This window comes from Bos javanicus, chromosome 16 (genome assembly GCF_032452875.1).
Source record: "Bos javanicus breed banteng chromosome 16, ARS-OSU_banteng_1.0, whole genome shotgun sequence".
NCBI classification, from domain to species: Eukaryota; Metazoa; Chordata; class Mammalia; order Artiodactyla; family Bovidae; genus Bos; species Bos javanicus.
The window spans coordinates 35524764-35547042 of NC_083883.1; the positions used below are offsets into that span (position 1 = coordinate 35524764).

Sequence of the window (22279 nt, forward strand, 5' to 3'; positions counted from 1 at the left end):
TATTCCCACTTGGTAACAAAGAAAACAAGACATCAGGAAGTTAAGTGGTGTGGACCACCCACTGTGGAAGTGCAGGGGCCAAAGAGCACATTTCTGAGCAGGAGGCTATCTTGAGCTGCTAAGATTCAATTCTTTATTTTCCATCCCCAGTAACAAAAATTTCACCTTGAGGGCAGAAACAAAAATCGAGTTAGAGCTCCTAGTAATTAAATTTCCTGCAGTAACTCAGAATATAAATCAACCACTAACTGGATGCATGAGAGTTGCTCAGTGTTGCAACTTCTTTTGTCTTTGTCAAGAAAATTAAAGAAATACCAGTTCACATTTTTATAAAATCATGAAAACAACAAGCCAGACATCCATAAATGATAGATTGAGCTGTGGTTAAGCTCACTTGGATTAATTATTCTGAGTTACAGCGAAGAACGATGCTAATGCATCCCCTTATTCTGCTGACAAGAGCATCCATCAGCTGCCTGCTTTGGCTTCTGTGTCACCAATAAAATCCACTAAACCAAGCCTGTCTCCCTTTATACTGTCTCTCATCCCCTAAGTAGGAAGAGTTTCTTTTTTTTTTTATTTTTCTCACTGCATTTCCCTTCATAACTCCCTCCCACTAACTTTGAGAAAATAAAGGAAAAAGATTTTCTGGTATAATTATATTTCCCCTAATTCTTATTTTGCTTTGAAATGGAGACTATGAATATAAGTAGAAATTCCAAGGCAGAAAAAAAAGAGGACACGCTCATAAACAGTAGGACTTAACCCTCACCTGAAGAAACTTCTGGTCCCTCTTTGTGAGCAATTCTTCCCAACGATGAAATATTAAACGAAACTTTCAGATTCCCTGCTCACTACCTGTGTGTTTGGACATTTCCCTTAATCTCTCCAAACCTTAGTTTTCTTACCTGTGCAATGAGTTGTTGTGAAATTTAAATGAATGCAGACTTGTGAAGGGTTCCCTGGTGGCTCTGCAGTAAAGAATCTGCCTGCAATGCAGGAGATTCATGTTTGATCCCTGGGTTGGGAAGATCCCCGGAAAAAGGAAATGGCAACCCACTCCAGTGTTCTTGCCTGGGAAATCCCATGGACGGAGGAGCCTGGCAGGCTATACATTCCATGGGGTCACAAAAGAGTCAGATACGACTTAGCAACTAACCAACAACAACAAGAAGACTTGTAGAACATTTAGAGCAGTGTCTGAAGCATAGTAAGCACTATAGTAAACTAGTATTACTTCTGTTATTTCTCCCTAAGCAGTGAGTATCTGCTGGATTGTCTCAAACTCAAACACTTCAGAAAAAGAATCTTTTTTACAAGCAAACAAAAACAAATAATTAGAACCTATGGGAAAACCCCCAATAAATTTGGAATGGTAGAACTAAATTTTGTGTTGCTTACATTGTTAAACTGCAAATAAAATTTACTCATTGGATCCTAAAAAATGAAAGAAAAAAACACTTCAGCAGGGCCTCCCATAATATCCTAGTGCAAGGGACATAAGGGAACCGTTGATGTAATTCAAGTTGTAAATAAAATCATTACCCTTAGAAGAGATTTTTGGCAGGGTGTTCCAGGTTGTTTGAGGCCCTAAACCTTTCTGACCTCCATGGGTTGATCACTAACACATTCCTACTTTGTGAAAAAGAGAATCCGTCTCCTCCTAAGAATAACTGTCTTCCAAAGAATCATTAGCTGATAAATCTCCAGCTTTTTCAAGGTAGTTTTACTCAAACAATTGGGCCATTCAATTAACCATCAGTTGTGTGATTGAACTGAAAAGTCAGGGCAGCCCATCAGAGTACCTCCACTGATCAAAGAATCTCTCAGTTTAACTTTTTGTTCCTTTGATAATCTGGACATAAAAGCTCTTCAGAAGCCTAATCTTTGTTATTTTCCCCTCTGCCAGCATTTTAGAAATGTCTGTTCATAAACCTGTCCTGAATTTTGGCTCTGACTGAAAGATCTCCAAAACAAAAGCCAATTTCTTTTTTTCCCCATCTTCACTTGATACCAGCCTAAATCAAATACATATATTTAGAAATGGGTTTGAGTCATTCTAAGATTGAGAGGACGATAGAAGTCAAGTTCTCTTTATATCCCTAGAGGGCAAATCTTGGCTTGTTTCATTGCCTTTGGATTCTGAAGCGGTAATGTAGTCACAGCAAAATGATGTCAGACATTGCAGAGAAAAGCTCACAAAAAGCAGCTTACACAACAGGGGGAAAGGAACACTTAATCTTTGTTTAGCATGCAGTCACTGGAAATATTAGCTGCTAGAGGAAATCTAAGTAGAGTGCACAGAGAGACAGTGACCTCTTGCATGTTGATGATGATAAATGGTGCATAAGGGGAGCCCTGGGGATGATAAATGCTGACAATGTTTATAAATACACTTCTCTCTAGCTGATCATACCTAAAGGGACAAACATCATTCATAATTATGACACCATTAAAATAAGCATTTTTATTTTTTGCTTCCAGATTTTACATTAGCTTTTAAAGAATAATTCCAACATAAGGTACATAACAGATTTCAGCAACACTGAAAATTTTCAGAAGCACCCCTTGACTTTAGGCTTTAAGGGTGAAGCCTCTTCCTCAAGTGCAGCCTTTCTTTATGCCTTTGTGCATGCTCATCGCTAAGTCGTGTCCAACATACCCTTATGTACAGCCATTATTGCCTTCATTCATTTATTTATTCCCCCTAAAAGCTTCCTGCTTTGCTTCCTGGGCCACTTCCTGTTTCAGATGGAACCATGTTGACTATCCGGTACTCCCTCCACAGTGTGACTTAGGATAGAGCAGCAGCCAACACACATTGAGTGCTGGGCACTGTGCTTACTGCAGTAACTTGTCTGCTTCCAGCACTCAAAACCCTGTGATGTGCATGTTCTGGAGATAAGGAGGTGTCATTGCCCTCAAGCCAAAAACCAGCCTGCATGCTGGAGATGAGCAATTTGCTTGTTTCAAGGAGATAGAGTGACACTATGGCCACTTGCAGGGTGTAAGGAAGATGAATTTAGGAAAGACTATAAGTCTTATGAGGTTTGGGCCTTGGACAAGGTTTTGCAGGGGAGGGTATAAGGAAGCAGGGAATAGGGTATAAGGAAGCTCAGGATTGGATGCTATTGGAAATAGAACAACTTGGTGATTAGGTGTTTTAATAAGCCATCAGTTATAGAGGGGGATGAATTAAGGTTGAAATTGTGATTGGTAAAGAAGCAACTATCACCTATATCAACTAGGATGGGGCTCTTCGGTCATTTCTGTGCTTGGACAATGCTCACGTTTTGTGAGTGTTCACACAGGATTACAGAGAGGTCTTTTCTGGACGTCCATGCATGCTCAGTTGCTTAGTTGTGTCCAACTGCCTGCAACTCTATGGACGGTAGCCCACCAGGCTCCTCCGTCCCAGGCAAGCATACTGGGGTGGGTTGCCATTTCATCCTCCAGAGGATCTTCCCGGCCCAGGGATCGAACCTGCATCTCCTGCACTGGCAGGAGAATTCTTTACCTCTGTACTACCTGGGAAGCCCTGCATCTAGACAGTCAATAGCAATCTTCGGCACATTGGCTTGCAGATGCATCACACTATGATTTCTTTGTTGCAAGATCCTATTGGTCTCTTACTCTTGAAGGTGAAAGTCACTCAATCATGTCTGACTCTTTGTTGACCCCATGGACTGTACAGTCCATGGAATTCTCCAGGCCAGAATACTGGAGTAGGTAGCTGTTCCGTTCTCCAGGGGATCTTCCCAACTCAGGGATCGAATCAGGTCTCCTGCATTGCAGGCGGATTCTTTACCAGCTGAGCCACATGGGAAACCCAAGAATACTGGAGTGGGTAACCTATCCCTTCTCCAGCAGATCTCCCCAACCCAGGAATCAAACCAGGGTCTCCTGCATTGCAGGTGGATTCTTTACCAGCTGAGGCTACCAGGGTAGCCCCTCTTACTCTTGAGGCTTGTGTAGTCTTAAGAAGAATAGTAATTGCTAACATATTTTAAGTGGTTACCATGTGATAGGTACTATTCTAAGCCCATAAAAACATATTAACCATGTTATGTATCATAGCAATTGTATGAAATAAATAATATTACCTACTTTTTATGCAAGAAGAAAATTATGGTGAGAGATTAAGTATCTTGTCCAAAGTCATACAGTCAGAAAGTTGTTGGGCTGGAACCTAATTCCAGGCAGTCTGACTCCAGAATCCATGATCTAAACCATTTTGTTGTGCTGCAACTGAAAGCCAATCTTTATATTGCTGCATTATCTAAGGATTCATACCAAAAAATTTAATATTGAAGAAAAGAATTGGAAGAGCTTATTTAAAACGTGTTGATGAATATGGAAAAATTATCCATAAGAGTCCAAATCCACCTTGCAATGCAAGAGACACCAGTTCAATCCCTGGTCCAGGAAGATCCCACATGCTTCAGAGCAACTAAACCTGTGCTCCACAACTACTGAGCCTGTGCCTAGAGCCTGCGAGCTGCATCTACTGAAGCCGGCATGCCTTAGAGTCTGTGCTCTGCAACAAGAGAAGCTACTGCCATGGGAAGCCTGATCGCAGTAACAAAGAGTAAGCCCTGCTCAGTGCAACTAAGGAAAGCCCACGTGCAGCAATGAAGATTCAGCACAGCCAAAAAAAATAAATAAATGTATCTTTTTTAAAAAGAACTCAAATGCAAAAACAGGCAAAACTTCTCAAATATCTAAGCATTTTAATGACACATCATTTATGTATACCATAATATGACTCTATCTACGTACTTACAGATGCAGTATATATACATATATATGTGTGTGTGTGCATGTGTGTGTGCATAGTTGTTATAGTATAGCAACTACAAGAAAAAAAAATCACTATTTCTGCATTCTTGTGCATTTTTTTGTCTGAGAATAACACCATCACATGTACATGGCATTGATGCTCTCGATTTTAATTTCACAGATGAAAGAACTCGGTGTCATCTTCTACAACTGCAGCTGCCTGGTCCTAGATTTACAAAGGATATTCGCTTTATATAGTTCATTAAAATTCAAGAGCAGAGTACCTCAGACCTGGTCCAAGAGACTTTATGGAGTCTATGACAATGAAAAGAAATTGCAGCTTCAGTTGAACGAAACCAAATCTCAAGCATTTGTGTCGGTGAGTTTTGCTCTTTTTTTCTCCTCCTCCTCCCCTCCTTCCTCCAAAAGCCCTTTATTAAGTTGTAATGTTTGAGTGCAATCTTATGTTGGGCAAAAATGAATACAACCAGTCTATCCTGACATATCCCTGGAAGAGTTAAAATATATCCATTCTTATACTCAAGCACATTCTGTCCCTAGTTACAATAACAATACCTGTTAATAATCATTCCTAGTTTCAGATACTTTGTGTTATCTGGTTGGATCCCCACCATCACCCATTAGGTAGACCCAAGATTATGACTGTGTTTCGAATGAAGATAGTGAAGTTTATCGACTAGCACAAAGACCATCAGATGGCAGGTGCCAAGAGAAACGCAAGCACCCAGGTCTTCTGACACCAGATGCTAATTTCAGTGCCTTTCACCAATGATTTTCAGACTCGATTTTAGCAATATAACCCTCTGAGGAAACCCTGCTGTGTAAAATAGACAAAAACAGAGCTACTGTATTTGATTGGGGATAGAGGGCAAGAGGCCCTTCCAAAAGGTCAGGGCACAGTTTCCAGGCCTCTGACTACACTTGGAAGCCACCACCTGGATGCCCACACACCATAGCTATCCCAAACAGTATTGCTGAGAGTGGGCAATGTAAATATCTGAGCCTGCAGTCCTGGTCTTCAAACTTTAAAGCATCTAAGAACCAGACAGGGAACCTGATTGAAATGCAAACTTAAGGGACTTTCCTGGTGGCATAGAGGAACACAGGTTCAGTCTCTTGTCTGGGAAGATTCCACATGTCACGGAGCAACTAAGCCTGTGCTCTAGAGCCTGGGAGCCACAACTACTGAAGCCTGAATGCCCTAGTACCTGTGCTTCGCAATAAGAGAGGCCACCGCAATGAGAATCCTGCACACTGCAAGGAAGAGTAGCCTCTGCTCTCTGCAACTAGAGAAAGCCTGAGCAGCAGTGAAGACCCAGCACAACCAAAAACTAAAAATAAATAAATAAGTTGTATTACTGTTATTCAGCTGCTGTTGTGTCTGTCTCTTTGTGACTCCACAGACTGCAGCACACCAGGCCCTTCTGTCCTTTACCATCTCCTGGAGTTTGTTCACATTCGTGTCCATTGAGTTGGTGATGCTATCTAACCATCTCATACTCTGTCGCCCCCTTCTCCTTTTGCCTTCAGTTTTTCCCAGTATCAGGGTCTTTTCCAATGAGTTGGCTCTTCTCATCCAGTAGCCAAAGCATTGGAGCTTCAGATTCAGCATCAGTCCTTCCAATGAATATTCAAGGTTGATTTCCTTTAGGACTGACTGGTTTGACCTCCCTGCAGTCCAAGGGACTTTCAAGAGTCTTCTCTAGCATCACAATTCGAAAGCATCAATTCTTTGACTCTTTAAGGTTCAACTCTCATATCCATACATGACTATTGGAAAAAAACATAGCTTTGACTATATGGACCTCTGTTGGCAAAGTGCTGACTCTGCATTTAATATGCTGTATAAATTTGTCATAGCTTTTCTTCCAAGGAGCAAGCATCTTTTAATTTCATGGCTGCAGTCACCATCCACAGTGATTTTGGAGCCCAAGAAAAGAAAATCCATCACTGTTTCCATTTTTTTCCCCTTCTATTTGCCATGAAGTGATGGGACTAGATGCCATGATCTTAGTTTTGGGGTTTGTTTTTTTTATAAGTAAGTAAAAAGTACAAACTTATAGTTCCCCCACCCTCACCAGGATCTGATCCACTGGACCTGGGTGAAACCTTAGAATTTTGATTTGAATCAGGCTTCTGAATTGATCCTGTTGCTCAGGTAAACTTCTCGGTACCATTCTCCCAAATTAATATGGCTGTTTCTCCACTGTCTTACAAGTTGCCAACAACTTTTATGTCACTGAAAAGGTTTTCATAGAAGAGGAAATAGTAGCTCTTTTCCCCATTAAAATGAAAGCACTTTCTGAAAATTTAGAAGTGTTGCCATAGAAAATTGAAGTTGCTTGTCTTAAATAAATTCATGTAAGTGTGAATAACATAAAATGATAGACTATGGAAGATTTCCATTAAGTAGAACTAAAAAGCTCCCTTTTTTGGTATGCGTACAAGTCAAACAATGCAGCAGCATATAGCATATCATCTAAGGCATTTTTAGTAATAAATTTTTTGCATATATTCAAGTTTGTTTCCTCGTTAGACAACCCTGTAAAACAAGAAAATCAGATATTATTCTCAATTTGTAGATTAGTTGCAATAGGAAATTTTCCAAGGAACCCTTAATCCAAATTAATGGCAACATTAATGGTAACATGACACCCCAAGGGTCCGGCAGAACAGCGGGAAGCAGCAAGAAACAGGTGAGTTATAAAAGTATTTCAGATAATTGCTGGATTTTGAATTTACAGTTTGAATCTTAGAGATGAATGAATATGGTTGTTGCATAAATTTAAATTCTGACCCTTAAAAAATTGGGGGAGTCCTCCTTTGTTTATCCCAAAGTTAACACATCTACTTCAGAGAGAGGGCCCAGGCCGTTAGTAAAATCTATGAAAATGCAAGGGCTTTGTTATATTCCTCATGCTAAGTCACTTCAGTCCTGTCTGACTCTTTGTGATGCTATGAACTGTGTAGCCCACCAGGCTTCTCTGTACATGGAATTCTCCAGGCAGAATACTGGACTGGGTTGCCATACCCTTCTCCAGGGATCTTCCCAACCCAGGGATTGAACCCTCTTCTCCTGCAACTCCTGCATTGCAGGCGGATTCTTTACCTCTGAGCCACTGAGGAAGCCCAGTGCTACAAAATAGGTTGAGCTTTTTTAACAATTCTTTCCTTAAGCTATGATCTTTTAAACCATGCGGCACCTTTGTTTTCTATTTTTATTTATTTAATTATTTTAAATTATTGTTATTTTATTTTCCATTTCTTATTAATATCTCAAGCCTACCTTTGAATTTCAGTTCAGTAGATATTAATTCAACACCATTTTTTACAGAGGAATCAAATCTTACAGACATAAGATCAATAAAAGTCAGAAAACCCCTAATATTGGAATTGGTATCATTTGCCCAGAGATCCTTGGTCTCACCTCTGTTACAACATTAATCACATTTTTGTAGCTATTTGTTTATTGATTATCTCTCCCACTATTTTGGGCTTCCATGGTAAAGAATCTGTCTGCAATGTGGGAGACCTGGGTTCAATCCCTAAGCTGGGAACTGGGTTGGGATTCCTGAGTTGTCCCTGGAGAAGGGAACAGCTACCCACTCCAGTATTTTGGCCTAGAGATTTCCATGGACTGTATAGTCCATGGGGTCGAAAAGAGTCGGACGTGACTAAGCAACTTTCACTTTCCCACTTTTTTATAAGGCTTCAAAGGTCATATCATACATTGTACTCTCTTCATCGTTGTTGCTTCCAGTACTTCCCTCAGGCCTCCCTAAAGCAGCAGTAAATTTTGGATTGGTTCTATTAGTAGTAATATCAATAAAAAGTTCCAGGATACATACAGTTTTCTGAGTATATGTGCCAAACAAATGTCAGGGCAAATTTATTTAAGTTCAAAATATTTGTTATAAATTATCTTAAAATAGTATATTATATTTTTATAGGCTTACAGTCCCAACACTAAATTAACACACAAAATATATATTTGAGAGCCTTAAGAATTATCATTCCCAAAATTAGATTTTAGGTGATTAATAACTTAGCATGCTGCTGCTAAGTTGCTTCAGTCGTGTCCGACTCTGGGCGACCCCATAGCCGGCAGCCCACCAGGCTCTCCCATCCCTGGGATTCTCCAGGCAAGAATACTGGAGTGGGTTTCCATTTCCTTCTCCAATGCATGAAAGTGAAAAGTGAAAGTGAAGTCCCTCAGTCGTGTCCGACTCTTAGCAACCCCCTGGACTGCAGCCTACCAGTCTCCTCCGTCCATGGGATTTTCCAGGCAAGAGTACTGGAGTGATAACTTAGCATGGTTATATATAAATTGAAATAGTGATGTAGATATAAATTATTTCTAATTTTCTCATAGGACAGAAAGAGGTATTGGTTAGATTTAAGTATGTGATCTCTAATAACTGGGGGCTGAATCATTCTAATTTTCTTACATTCCCTATTAAAATCAGAAGATAGGAACAACAGACTGAGGTTTTTTGTCCTATTTTATAACAACAGACTGAGGGTTTTTGTCCTAATTTGTAACAACAGACTGAGGTTTTTTGTCCTATTTTGTAGAATGCTTTTTAGAGTTCTTAAGATAATGCATTTGATTTCCAAGATTAAGACTAGTTAGTTCAAGGTCTGTTTTTATTGATCTGGGTGCTAGAAAGATTTAATTTCTTCTTGTTTATTGCTTAGTTCATTCATCCACCATTCGTGTATACTGTAGTTATTTAGTCAGTGAGGGCAGACGTTGAATAGAACTTGGTGCTGCTCTGAAAAATATAATTAAATTTCCCTTTAGAATCTCGGCTATATATTTTAACTACACTTCAATAGATTTATTGAGATATAATTTATTATCATAAAATTCATCATTTTAAAATGTAAAAATCAGTGGGGTTCAGTATAGTCACAGAGCTTTACTATCATCTGTATACTTTCTAATTTTAAAATATTTTTATCACCACAAAGGAAAAAGCCATACCTGTTAGTAGTTGCTCTCCATTTCCCCTTCTCTCAGGCTCTGCTACTGCTGCTAAGTCGCTTCAGTCGTGTCCGATTCTGTGCGACCCCATAGACGGCAGCCCACCAGGCTCCCCCGTCCCTGGGATTCTCCAGGCAAGAACACTGGAGTGGGTTGCCATTTCCTTCTCCAATGCATGAAACTAAAAAGTGAAAGTGAAGTCGCTCAGTCGTGTCCGACTCTTTGCAACCCCATGGACTGCAGCCTTCCAGGCTCCTCCATCCATGGGATTTTCTAGGCATGAGTACTGGAGTGGGGTGCCATTGCCTTCTCTCAGGCTCTAGAAAGCACTAATCTACTTTCTATCTCTAAGGATTTACCTTTTTCTAGATACTTCATGTAAATAAAGTAATATGATACAATACGTAGTCTTTTGTAACTGATTTCTTTCACTTAGTATTAATGGTTTCAAAATGCATGACTCAGTTCTTTTTCCTTTTATGGCCAAATAATATTCCATTGTATGGATATATCATGTTTTGCTGTCTGTCCATCAGTTGATGGGCATTTAGATGTTTTTACCTTTTGACTATTGTGAATAGTGTTCCTATGAACCTTCATGTACAAATTTTTATTTGAATACCTGTTCTCAGCTATTTTGAGTTTTACTTAGGAGTGGAATTGCTGGGTACTGTTGTAACTGTATCTTAAACATTTTGAGGCATTGAGAAACTTTTTTTTTTTTTTAAACTTTACAATATTGTATTAGTTTTGCCAAACATCGAAATGAATCCGCCACAGGTATACCCGTGCTCCCCATCCTGAACCCTCCTCCCTCCTCCCTCCCCATACCCTCCCTCTGGGCCGTCCCAGTGCACCAGCCCCAAGCATCCAGAATCGTTCATCGAACCTGGACTGGCGACTCATCTCATACATGATATTACACATGTTTCAATGCCATTCTCCCAAATCTCCCCACCCTCTCCCTCTCCCACAGAGTCCACAAGACTGATCTATACATCAGTGTCTCTTTTGTGGTCTCGTACACAGGGTTATTGTTACCATCTTTCTAAATTCCATATATATGCGTTAGTATACTGTATTGGTGTTTTTCTTTCTGGCTTACTTCACTCTGTATAATAGGTTCCAGTTTCATCCACCTCATTAGAACTGATTCAAATGTATTCTTTTTAATGGCTGAGTAATACTCCATTGTGTATATGTACCACAGCTTTCTTATCCATTCATCTGCTGATGGGCATCTAGGTTGCTTCCATGTCCTGGCTATTATAAACAGTGCTGCGATGAACATTGGGGTACACGTGTCTCTTTCCTTTCTGGTTTCCTCAGTGTGTATGCCCAGCAGTGGGATTGCTGGATCATAAGGCAGTTCTATTTCCAGTTTTTTAAGGAATCTCCACACTGTTCTCCATAGTGGCTGTACTAGTTTGCATTCCCACCAACAGTGTAAGAGGGTTCCCTTTTCTCCACACCCTCTCCAGCATTTATTGCTTGTAGACTTTTGGATCGCAGCCATTCTGACTGGCGTGAAATGGTACCTCATAGTGGTTTTGATTTGCATTTTTCTGATAATGAGTGATGTTGAGCATCTTTTCATGTGTTTGTTAGCCATCTGTATGTCTTCTTTGGAGAAATGTCTGTTTAGTTCTTTGGCCCATTTTTTGATTGGGTCATTTATTTTTCTGGAGTTGAGCTGTAGGAGTTGCTTGTATATTTTTGAGATTAGTTGTTTGTCAGTTGCTTCATTTGCTACAGGCCAATATCACTGATAAACATAGATGCAAAAATCCTTAACAAAATTCTAGCAATCAGAATCCAACAACACATTAAAAGGATCATACACCATGACCAAGTGGGCTTTATCCCAGGGATGCAAGGATTCTTCAATATCCACAAATCAATCAATGTAATACACCACATTAACAAATTGAAAAATAAAAACCATATGATTATCTCAATAGATGCAGAGAAAGCCTTTGACAAAATTCAACATCCATTTATGATAAAAACTCTCCAGAAAGCAGGAATAGAAGGAACATACCTCAACATAATAAAAGCTATATATGACAAACCCACAGCAAACATTATCCTCAATGGTGAAAAATTGAAAGCATTTCCTCTAAAGTCAGGAACAAGACAAGGATGCCCACTTTCACCATTACTATTCAACATAGTTTTTGAAGTTTTGGCCACAGCAATCAGAGCAGAAAAAGAAATAAAAGGAATCCAAATTGGAAAAGAAGAAGTAAAACTCTCACTATTTGCAGATGACATGATCCTCTACATAGAAAACCCTAAAGACTCCACCAGAAAATTACTAGAACTAATCAATGATTATAGTAAAGTTGCAGGATATAAAATCAATACACAGAAATCCCTTGCATTCCTATACACTAATAATGAGAAAACAGAAAGAGAAATTAAGGAAACAATTCCATTCACCATTGCAACGGAAAGAATAAAATACTTAGGAATGTATCTACCTAAAGAAACTAAAGACCTATATATTGAAAACTATAAAACACTGGTGAAAGAAATCAAAGAGGACACTAATAGATGGAGAAATATACCATGTTCATGGATTGGAAGAATCAATATAGTGAAAGTGAGTATACTACCCAAAGCAATTTATAGATTCAATGCAATCCCTATCAAGCTACCAACGGTATTCTTCACAGAGCTAGAACAAATAATTTCACAATTTGTATGGAAATACAAAAAACCTCGAATAGCCAAAGCTATCTTGAGAAAGAAGAATGGAACTGGAGGAATCAACCTACCTGACTTCAGGCTCTACTACAAAGCCACAGTTACCAAGACAGTATGGTACTGGCACAAAGACAGAATATTGATCAATGGAACAAAATAGAAAGCCCAGAGATAAATCCACGCACATATGGACACCTTATCTTTGACAAAGGAGGCAAGAATATACAATGGATTAAAGACAATCTCTTTAACAAGTGGTGCTGGGAAAACTGGTCAACCACTTGTAAAAGAATGAAACTAGAACACTTTCTAACACCATACACAAAAATAAACTCAAAATGGATTAAAGATCTCAACGTAAGACCAGAAACTATAAAACTCCTAGAGGAGAACATAGGCAAAACACTCTCCGACATACATCACAGCAGGATCCTCTATGACCCACCTCCCAGAATATTGGAAATAAAAGCAAAAATAAACATATGGGACCTAATTAAACTTAAAAGTTCTGCACAACAAAGAAAACTATTAGCAAGGTGAAAAGGCAGCCCTCAGAATGGGAGAAAATAATAGCAAATGAGAAACTTTTTTAAATTGGCTGTGCCATTTTTCAATTCCACCAGAAATGAATGAGGATTTCAATTTCTGCACATCTTAGTCAATACTTGCTATTTTCCACTTTATTTTAGACCTCTTAGTGTTTGTGAAATTTGTCTTATGGTTTTGATTTGCATATTTTAATGCACTTACTGGTCATTTGTATATCTTTTTAGAGAAATGTCTATCAAAGCCTCTGCCCATTTTTCAGTTAGATTGCTTGGGGTTTTGTTATTGAGTTGTAAGAGTTATTTATACATTCCAGATACAAGGATGTATATGATTTGCAAGTATTTTCTCCCATTCTGTAGATTGTCTTTTCATGTTTAATTACATTTTGGCATATATATTCTGGGAATGGAATATGGATTTTTTTAAAGCAGGAATCTGATATGAAATAAAACCCTACTAAAGCAAGAATTTAATGAATATGCAAAACAAGGTGCATATAAATATAAGGTGTTTATTGATGTAAGGAGGAAATAGAGATTGCCTATAATCAAGGTGCCTCAAGAGCACTTGATTGGTAACAGATCATTGAGAGCTGAAACAAAGAAAAAGATCTGTATTTTCCTTCTCTTTGTATTTTGCTTTGGAATAAAGGAGTACGAAGTGCAATGGTCAGAAAATTAATCCAGGAATGATAAGAAAACAACAGTCTTCTCTCTAATTAAACAAGCAGAACTAGTTCATTTCCTCTGCCAGATCAGAGAACACACAAGTTCTACCATGACCCCAGGGGCAGAAGTACTAATACAAATAGTCATGTGTTTCCTTAATAAACACAGCACCTGCTCTGCTCTAGGCATTGGGTTAGGAAATGAGAATGTAGGAAACAAGACAAGTGCAAGTAAGGGTCTATTCACATATAGTTATAAATACCTAGAGTAAAGCAACTCCAACTAGGAGTAGAGGTTGGGGAGTCACACAAGACTCCAACACTTAGTAATCTAAGAAGCACTCCCACATTCCACAAATGTTTATTGAGCGTGTCATACATGCTAAGCATGGCATGGCACAAGGCTCCAGAGACATAAAACCAAGCAGCTCACAAGCTAGCAGAGAATCACACAGACGAATGAAGGAAGTACAAAGTAGCATGTGCCGGAATGAAACTGCACAAAGCAGGAATCTTAAATTGATCACTGATGTATGCCAAGTACCTAGACTAGAGCTGGTTGCATGGCTGGTATCAGTACTTAGTAATATTTGATGAATGAGTGAAATCAGGTGCAGAAGAGGAACAGATCCAGACCAGGAGTAGGCCATTCTCTTATTTAAGCCCCAAAGGCAAATCATAATGAAAGATTTGTTACTGTTCTCACCCCACTGGAAACAGAGGCTCAGGAAGTGTAAGGGACATGCCCAGCCTGCTACAGGTTATAAATGCTGGAAGCCAGCGCATCACCAGCATGTAAATGCTGCATCACCAAAGCACAGTACCCAAACTTATTAGACGATAGCCAATGAAAGAGACCAGTGACTCTGTGTCTAAATTTGTTCCTCCCTGAAACAAACATCCAGTTTTGGGAACATGCAAGGAAGTTCAGGAAATTCCTAACTGAAGCAAAAATATGGGCATTTGGACACATTTCAGAGTTGACCTGGGCTCCTGTCTAGAGCTAAGATCCTTAGCTTCTTCATGGTAAGCTTTACCTCTTGGGTAAAGCAGACCCAACAGGCTGAGGGAATTAATTCATTTGAATATTCATTTATTAATAGAAATAGAAAAATGAGTAAAACACAGTTCCCAAAATCAAGATAGTAGCCATCTAGGCAAGGAGATGAGACAGGTGCAAGTGATTTTAAGTTTCAATATTCTAAGTAATATAACAAATAAATCACATCATAGGAAGACAGAAAAAGGAGAAGTAGCTTCTGGGTGACAATATAAAAATGTTTCAGGACTTCCCTGGTGGTCCAGTGGTTAAGAGTCCATCTGCCAATGCAGAGACACAGGTTCGATCCCTGGTCCAGGAAGATCCCACATGCCTTGGGGTGACTAAGCCTGTGTGCCACATCTACTGAAGCCTGAGAGCCCTAGAGCCCGTGCTGCCCAGCAAGAGAAGCCTCCATAAGGAGATGCTCAAGCTCTGAAACTAGAGACTAGCCCTAGCTCGCCGCATCTAGAGAAAGTCTATGCACAGCAGCAAAAAGCCCGCGCAGCCAAAAATAAAGTTTTTTGTGTTTTTTTTTTTTTTTTTAATTTCATGGAGGAGATAGTATTTGAACTTGAACTTAGAGAAAGTATAGGACTCTGATAGATAAAGATAGGGAAACACTTCAGCCAGAGGGACCAGCCAGAGCAAATACACGGAGGCAGACAAGGTGAGAGCAGGGCCATGGACTGACGATTATCTTAGTTTGGGGTGCAGAAGGCATGATAGCGTGCAAATGAGGAAGACAGAAACGGGAGAGCCAGGTTACAGAGGCCGTGCATACATCTGCCCCAGTGAGATCAGGCTGAATTCCAAGAAACCAGGGGTCCTGAGAGAGACACACGTTTGTTTGTTTGTCTTGTAAGCATTGTGGAGACAGGGAGATGAGTTCAGAAGATACATAAAAGTGGTGCCCAGCAAACAGCACCAGTGCCTGGACGAGGGAAACGGCCATCTGGAATAAGAGGGAAGGACAACACGAGAGACGCTGCAGAAGCCCACACCGTCTGTCTTCGTGACGGATGGGGCGTTTGCATGTGTGCGTGCTGGGGAAAGTGTAGGACTAGCGTTGGATTTTGTTTGTTCTCTAATTTATGTTTTATTGTTTTGTTTTGGGCTTTTTTGTTCTGGTTTTTCTCCTTTAGCGTTTGTCTTTTGTTTTTTAGTACCTGGAAGTTCATCCTCATTCCTAAAGAAAAGTGATTTAAATCCGAAACTTATTCTGATACTCATTGGCCAGGACAACATTCTGAGTAAGGGTGCGTGGTAGGTGTGGCCCTTCAACATGCCCCTTCCTCAGCCCCATGTTCCTCCTCAGCTGTGCATCCAGTCCAGTAGCATCATCTTCCCTCTGTCTAAGCTGGGACTCGCCAGCACAGGGTGCGGAGTTGTTCCCAAGCATGAGGGCCCTTGACCACCATAACTGGCAGAACATTTGGTGAAGGACCCAGTTCTGCCATGCCAGGAATCTTCCAGAAACCATTTATTTGGCCTCTGATACTAAACAGAGCAGCCTGGCGGACTACAGCCCACGGAGTTCCAAAAGAGTCGGACACGAAACACCTAAGCACTCATTGCATTGTTTGTGTTCCGTCGTTTGGTGTCTTGCTTGTCAGAGTAATGCAGGAACTACAGAAATGCTCCTTCCAGTCTTGTCCAGCGGGAGGCCGTAAAAAAACCAAAGTACAACTTTTCCTTTCTACAAGGAAAAAAGTGAAAGTGAAAGTCACTCAGTCACGTCCGACTCCTTGTGACCCCATGGACTATACAGTCCTTAGAATTCTCCTGGCCAGAATACTGGAGTAGGTAGCTGTTCCCTTCTCCAGGGGATCTTCCCAACCCAGAGACCCAACCCAGGTCTCCCACATTGCAGGCAGGTTCTTTACCAGTTGAATCACAAGGGAAACGCAAGAATACTGGAGTGGGTAGTCTATCCCTTCTCCAGCAAATCTTCCCGACCCAGAAATTGAACCGGGGTCTGCTACGTTGCAGGTGGATTCTTTACCAACTGACCTACCAGGGAATCCCTCCTTTCTATAATAACTTTATCTAAAAAAATCATACTTCTGTAAGATGGAAACCACTTTGAGCAACATAAGAAAAATATCTCAAGTATAATTTGCCTCTTTGTTCATTTTTCTCAAGTCCCTGTCTCTGCTTATGAGCTTGGCATCTTAATAAGTCACTTAGTTTTTCCTCTAGAATTACTGATGATCCTTTCTCCACAATCAGCCCTCCTCTTCCTCACTTGATGAAGAAATAGGAGAAAAGGAAAAACAAAACAAGATTTTTAGACCCTATGTCTTGAACATCTTTACGGCCACCTTACCTTTCAAGTGAAATGACTTCTAGCATAAATAGCTTGCTGTATGTGTATATATATATATTCTCTGTGTGTGTGTGTGTGTATACATACTATGCATGGTAATATCTGAGAAAATTAACTGTGTATGATATGAGTGTGTGCCAGAGTCACATAAGTTTAGAACTGGAGAACTTCTATAAAGATAAAACATGTGTGTATTGAAATCCCAAAACCAATTTAAAGGACAGATTTGAGACTCATTCCACCACACTTTGGTTTCTACTTGCTTGAACTTTGATAGGACTGCAAATGTATTTGTCTCATCTCATAAAGAACTGGAAAGTAGGCTTGCAAAAATTGGCTAAAAGCAAAGATTCATTAAAAAAAAAAAAGTTTTTTAAATAACAACAAAAAAAGAGAAAATCCCGGATGTCAAAAACTAATACTCTAAAAGTTTGTATTTTGTGTCTTCACAGAATTCTCCCAAACTCTTTTGCCCTAAAAACAGAAGCTTTGACATAGACGCCATCTACAGTGTAATAGATGATGCCAAGCAATACGTGTACATCGCAGTCATGGACTATCTGCCTATCTCCAGCACAAGCACCAAAAGGTCAGTGAGTGTGTTCTTAGAACCTGGGCTCCAGGGCAAGGCACGAAACTGAGAACCACAGGAAAAACATCCTGGACACTGGGATGCTCTCAAGTCACAGAAGGTTGCATGTTCACATCTCAGTGTACATTTGCAGCTCACCCAGAATGCATCTCCTCCCTCAGTCCATTTTAAGGACTCAGGGTCTCATCCCATAAATTACTACCTCAGTAATTTACATTATAAGCATGACAGCAACTTTAGATTGAAGATTGGGTTGTGATTTGAAAATTATTTGGAAAAGTAAAATAAATTAAAAATTATTAGAAAGACATTTTTTTAAGTTATCAGTTGACATGTGCCTGAAGGGCATACCGAAACTAAGTAGGTCTGCCAAGATTTTCTTTAAAAGAGGCATCACTTTGTTGTACTCATGCCGGTCTTCCTTAAATGCTAAATTTTCATACTGTCTTTTTCACTTACAGGAGAAGCAAACTTAAAATATATATGTTCTCAGTCAATCCATCCATCTGTAAGAGGAACATAGCATTTTAAAATTTAGAGTATTTTTAATATTCATCACTGTGCAAGTGTGGAAATACTTGGAATAAACAGGAGCAGAATTTATGCCCCTAAATCATTGCATGCATAAATGCATCCCTAGGACCCAAGTATTTCCCACTTTTGCTTTCTTGCTGGGAATGCAGAGTTTGGGTGCTTGTAAATGTTTTGAATAATCCAGTTAACCCAGGAAAAATTTCCAAAGTGCACATTTCTAGGAGTACAACCTGACACCTTTTAAATTTGGAAAATTACAATTTCAAATTAACTATTTTGCTGAGGTTAAGTAATTTCATGTGCCCTATATTGCTTGAATATTGCTCATATTGCCAACCTCACATATGCATAATATACAATTTCTTTATGCAAATGACTTTAAAATTGCAAAAGATGTGTTTCTCCCAGAAAGTGATTACCCCTAATGATGGTCAAAAAGGATTTTAGGCTGCAAGATACACATTATTAAGACACTTTTGCTTAAAATATTGTGCACCCTTTGAACATTCATGGATTTTTTTCCCCACATACTTTCATTTTTTCAATCCCTCCATTTCATGTTTTGCCCATTTATTGTTTATTTGATTTTAGATTTGTTTTAGACTTCAGCTTCTCTTTGGGAAGAATTTGAAGCAATAGATTTTGCCTGATTTTCCAATTATTCCAAAGGAGAATAAGGTTAAGTTTATGACTTATTAGGTTGGGATAATAATTTCATAGGATTGACATAACCTTCATTTCATGAAGTTCCTTCGAACAAACAAAATTAAGATCCTTCGTAGCCAAGGGGGAAGGCATAAGCATGGATAATCTAAAATATCTTGGAAATATAATGAGGAAAGAGATTGTGCACCAGCCACAGAGCAATGCAGAGTCAAAGAGGAGGTCTCTCAATGGGAAAGATGTACTTTTTTTTTTTCGCAAATGAAGAAGGTAGAGAAGGAAAAAAGTGAAAGTCAAGGATCCCATTCTTTGAGACTCCTTGGACAGAGTTGCTTGAGTTTTCCAGGCAAGCATATTGGAGTGGGTTGCCATTCCCTCTCAAGGGGATCTTCCCTATCCAGGGATCGAAGCTAAGTCTCCTGCATTGCAGGCAGAATCTTTACCATCTGAGCCATCAGGGAAGGCTCCAGGGAGAAGATGAGGCTATTCTCAGGAAGGAATGACTAACCAAATGCAGCTGCAGAGGGCCAAGAAAACAGCTAAGGGAGAAGGAGAAGGATACCTTATCCTCTGAATTAGAGGGAAGGGGATAAGGATGTGTGTGCCATCAGGGTAGAAAGTTGAGGAGAACCATGACCAAGACCCCCAATTTTGTGAATGAAAGAAAGAACAAGTTTCTCTAGGGTGGGGTAACAGAATAATTACAAAAGATACAGGAGGTGGAACTAACCCAATACAAGGATAGAGGTTGACAGATGGTATTGAGAACCCTGAAGGTTGAGATGACTTTTTCCAGTAGTCCTCAGCTTTATGACTATAGCAATACATGAAAGGAATAACTGTACTGATCTAGGATTTAGATTCTGCAAAAAGACAAGGGAAGGGAAAGGGGCAACTATCCTTCAGGTAATCAGAACTGAAACTAGGCTGTCAGGGAAAGGAGACCAGGAGGAGCTGATGCATCAGGAAAAAGTAGAGGGATCTTAGATCTGGGGCCCACACAGGTGAAAAGTGAACATGTTAGTTTCTCAGTCATGTCCGACTCTTTGTGACCCCATGGACTGTAGCCCACCAGGCTTTTCTGTCCATGGGATTTCCCAAGCAAGAATACTGGAGTGGGTTGCCATTTCCTTTTTCCAGGGGATCTTCCTGACCCAGGGATCGAACCCAGGTCTCCTGCATTGCAGGCAGATTCTTTAGCATCTAAGCCACCAGGGAAGCCCACACAGGTGAAAGGGCAGGTACAAATGAGAGACTGAAAGAACTTGAAGGACAGGAGTCTGAGGTCAGATATAAGGAGGAGACCTTTGGAGGTAAAATTATTACCCATAGGCTAAGGTTTTGAATAATATATCATTAGTCTAAATAATGAGTTGGCCTAGAATTAAGCAAAGATTTGTATGAATAAACAGAAGGTCTACAAATTACAGGATTAAAGAGAGAGCAATTTGAGATTTGTCGTTAACATGGGAAAGCTTATTGTTTTTGTTTTTTAACATGAGAACTAAGTTACAGTTCTGAAAGAAGCACTGTGTGTGCTGGGGGAGCAGAGGCTGGCTCCTAAATCAGGTGGACAGGTTGTGGTGGGAAATACACAGCAGGACTTTAGCAGAAACTGTGGCCTAGGAAAGAGTCCAGATTTAGTTGAAGTAAAAAGTTAAGAATTCAGGGAAAAGGCTAAACCTACAGGGGAAACTGTTTGCCTGATGAAGGCTAAACCTACAGGGGAAACTGTTCCAAGGTCCCAGAGTAGTGGAGGGGCTTGGCAAGGAGAGGCCAAGACAGTTTGGAAATAAGAGTGTGGGAAGCTTGGATAAGCAGAGCAAGATCTCATTTGGGGAGCACTTTTCAAAGAAGAGAGGTTTAAGAAGCATTTGAAGATGACAGAGTGCTCAAGGATCCTAACTGGAATTCTTATGGAAAGTTGATTCTTCTTACACATTTTAACTGATATCCAAGTAAAGTTGGAGGTGTGTGAGGGTGGCATGCGGTAGTGGTCAGTATGCCTGTGCCCTCAGCCCACACAACCCGAGGCCCTGATAGGAAACCTCATTTTAGGTAGGATTGTACCTGCCTAAAGCACCATTTCTCAATGTTCTAACCCAGGAGACGAGCATTTTATCAACATATCCTCAAGGTTATTTATATTATAGATTAGAGGCTGATTTAATCTATAATGATCAAGTAATGATTCAGTTAATGTCAGTGCTCTCTGTAGTCTAGTAAATTTCTTTCCCCAAAGTAACTGATTTTCTTTATCTATACGGATATTATTTCTACAGTATTTATATTATAGATTAGAGGCTGATCTAATCTATAATATAAATGATCACATAGTGACCAAGTTAATATCAATGTTCTCTGTAGTCTAATAAATTTCTTTCTCCAAACTAACTAATTTTCTTTTATTTTATCTTTATGGATATTATTTCTACAGGACTTATAAATTAGAGGCTGATTTAATCTGTAATATAAATGATCACATAATGATCAAGTTAATGTCAGTGTTCTCTGCAGTCTAGTAATTTTTTTTCCTCCAAAACAAACTAATTTTCTTTATTTTATCTGTATGAATATTATTTCTACAGGACTTACTGGCCAGACTTGGACGGGAAAATCAGAGAAGCATTAGTTCTGCGGAGCGTCAAAGTTCGACTCCTTATAAGCTTCCGGAAGGAAACTGACCCCCTCACATTTAACTTTATTTCATCTCTTAAAGCTATTTGCACTGAAATAGCCAACTGCAGTTTGAAAGTTGTAAGTATTGTATTGACTGAGCTATTAAAATCTAATTTTCTTCATGCATCTGTGAAAGCTATAAGCATACAGATGTGCTTCCAATCGGAATTAGGACAACAGTCTTTGAGAGTGAAAAATACCTCAAAAAGTAGGTTGAGTAGTTTTTCAAGATAATCATCAGATCAGATCAGTTGCTCAGTCGTGTCCGACTCTTTGCGACCTCATGAACTGCAGCACACCAGGCCTCCCTGTCCATCACCAACTCCCTGAGTTCACCCAGACTCACGTCCATCAAGTCAGTAGCCATCCAGCCATCTCATCTTCTGTCTTCCCCTTCTCCTCCTGCCCCCAATCCCTCCCAGCATCAGAGTCTTTTCCAATGAGTCAACTCTTTGCATCAGGTGGCCAAAGTACTGGAGTTTCAGCTTTAGCATCATTCCTTCCAAAGAAATCCCAGGGCTGATCTCCTTCAGAATGGACTGGTTGGATCTCCTTGCAGTCCAAGGGACTCTCAAGAGTCTTCTCCAACACCACAGTTCAAAAGCATCAATTCTTTGGCGCTCAGCCTTCTTCACAGTCCAACTCTCACATCCATACATGACCACAGGAAAAACCATAGCCTTGACTAGACGAACCTTTGTTGGCAAAGTAATGTCTCTGCTTTTGAATAT

The 22279-nt window shown here is 39.8% G+C and overlaps 1 protein-coding gene across 3 annotated transcripts in view; it reads left to right on the top strand.

The window, feature by feature from the left end:
* PLD5 (phospholipase D family member 5) overlaps positions 1–22279 on the top strand; it is a 427488-nt gene that overhangs the window by 394589 nt on the left and 10620 nt on the right. For all 3 annotated transcript variants that reach the window (XM_061382516.1, XM_061382517.1, XM_061382518.1), the window contains 3 exons: positions 4961–5158; positions 17533–17669; positions 21458–21626. In XM_061382516.1, the coding sequence (XP_061238500.1) occupies positions 4961–5158; positions 17533–17669; positions 21458–21626 (504 nt within the window). The remainder of the gene's footprint in view (positions 1–4960; positions 5159–17532; positions 17670–21457; positions 21627–22279) is intronic.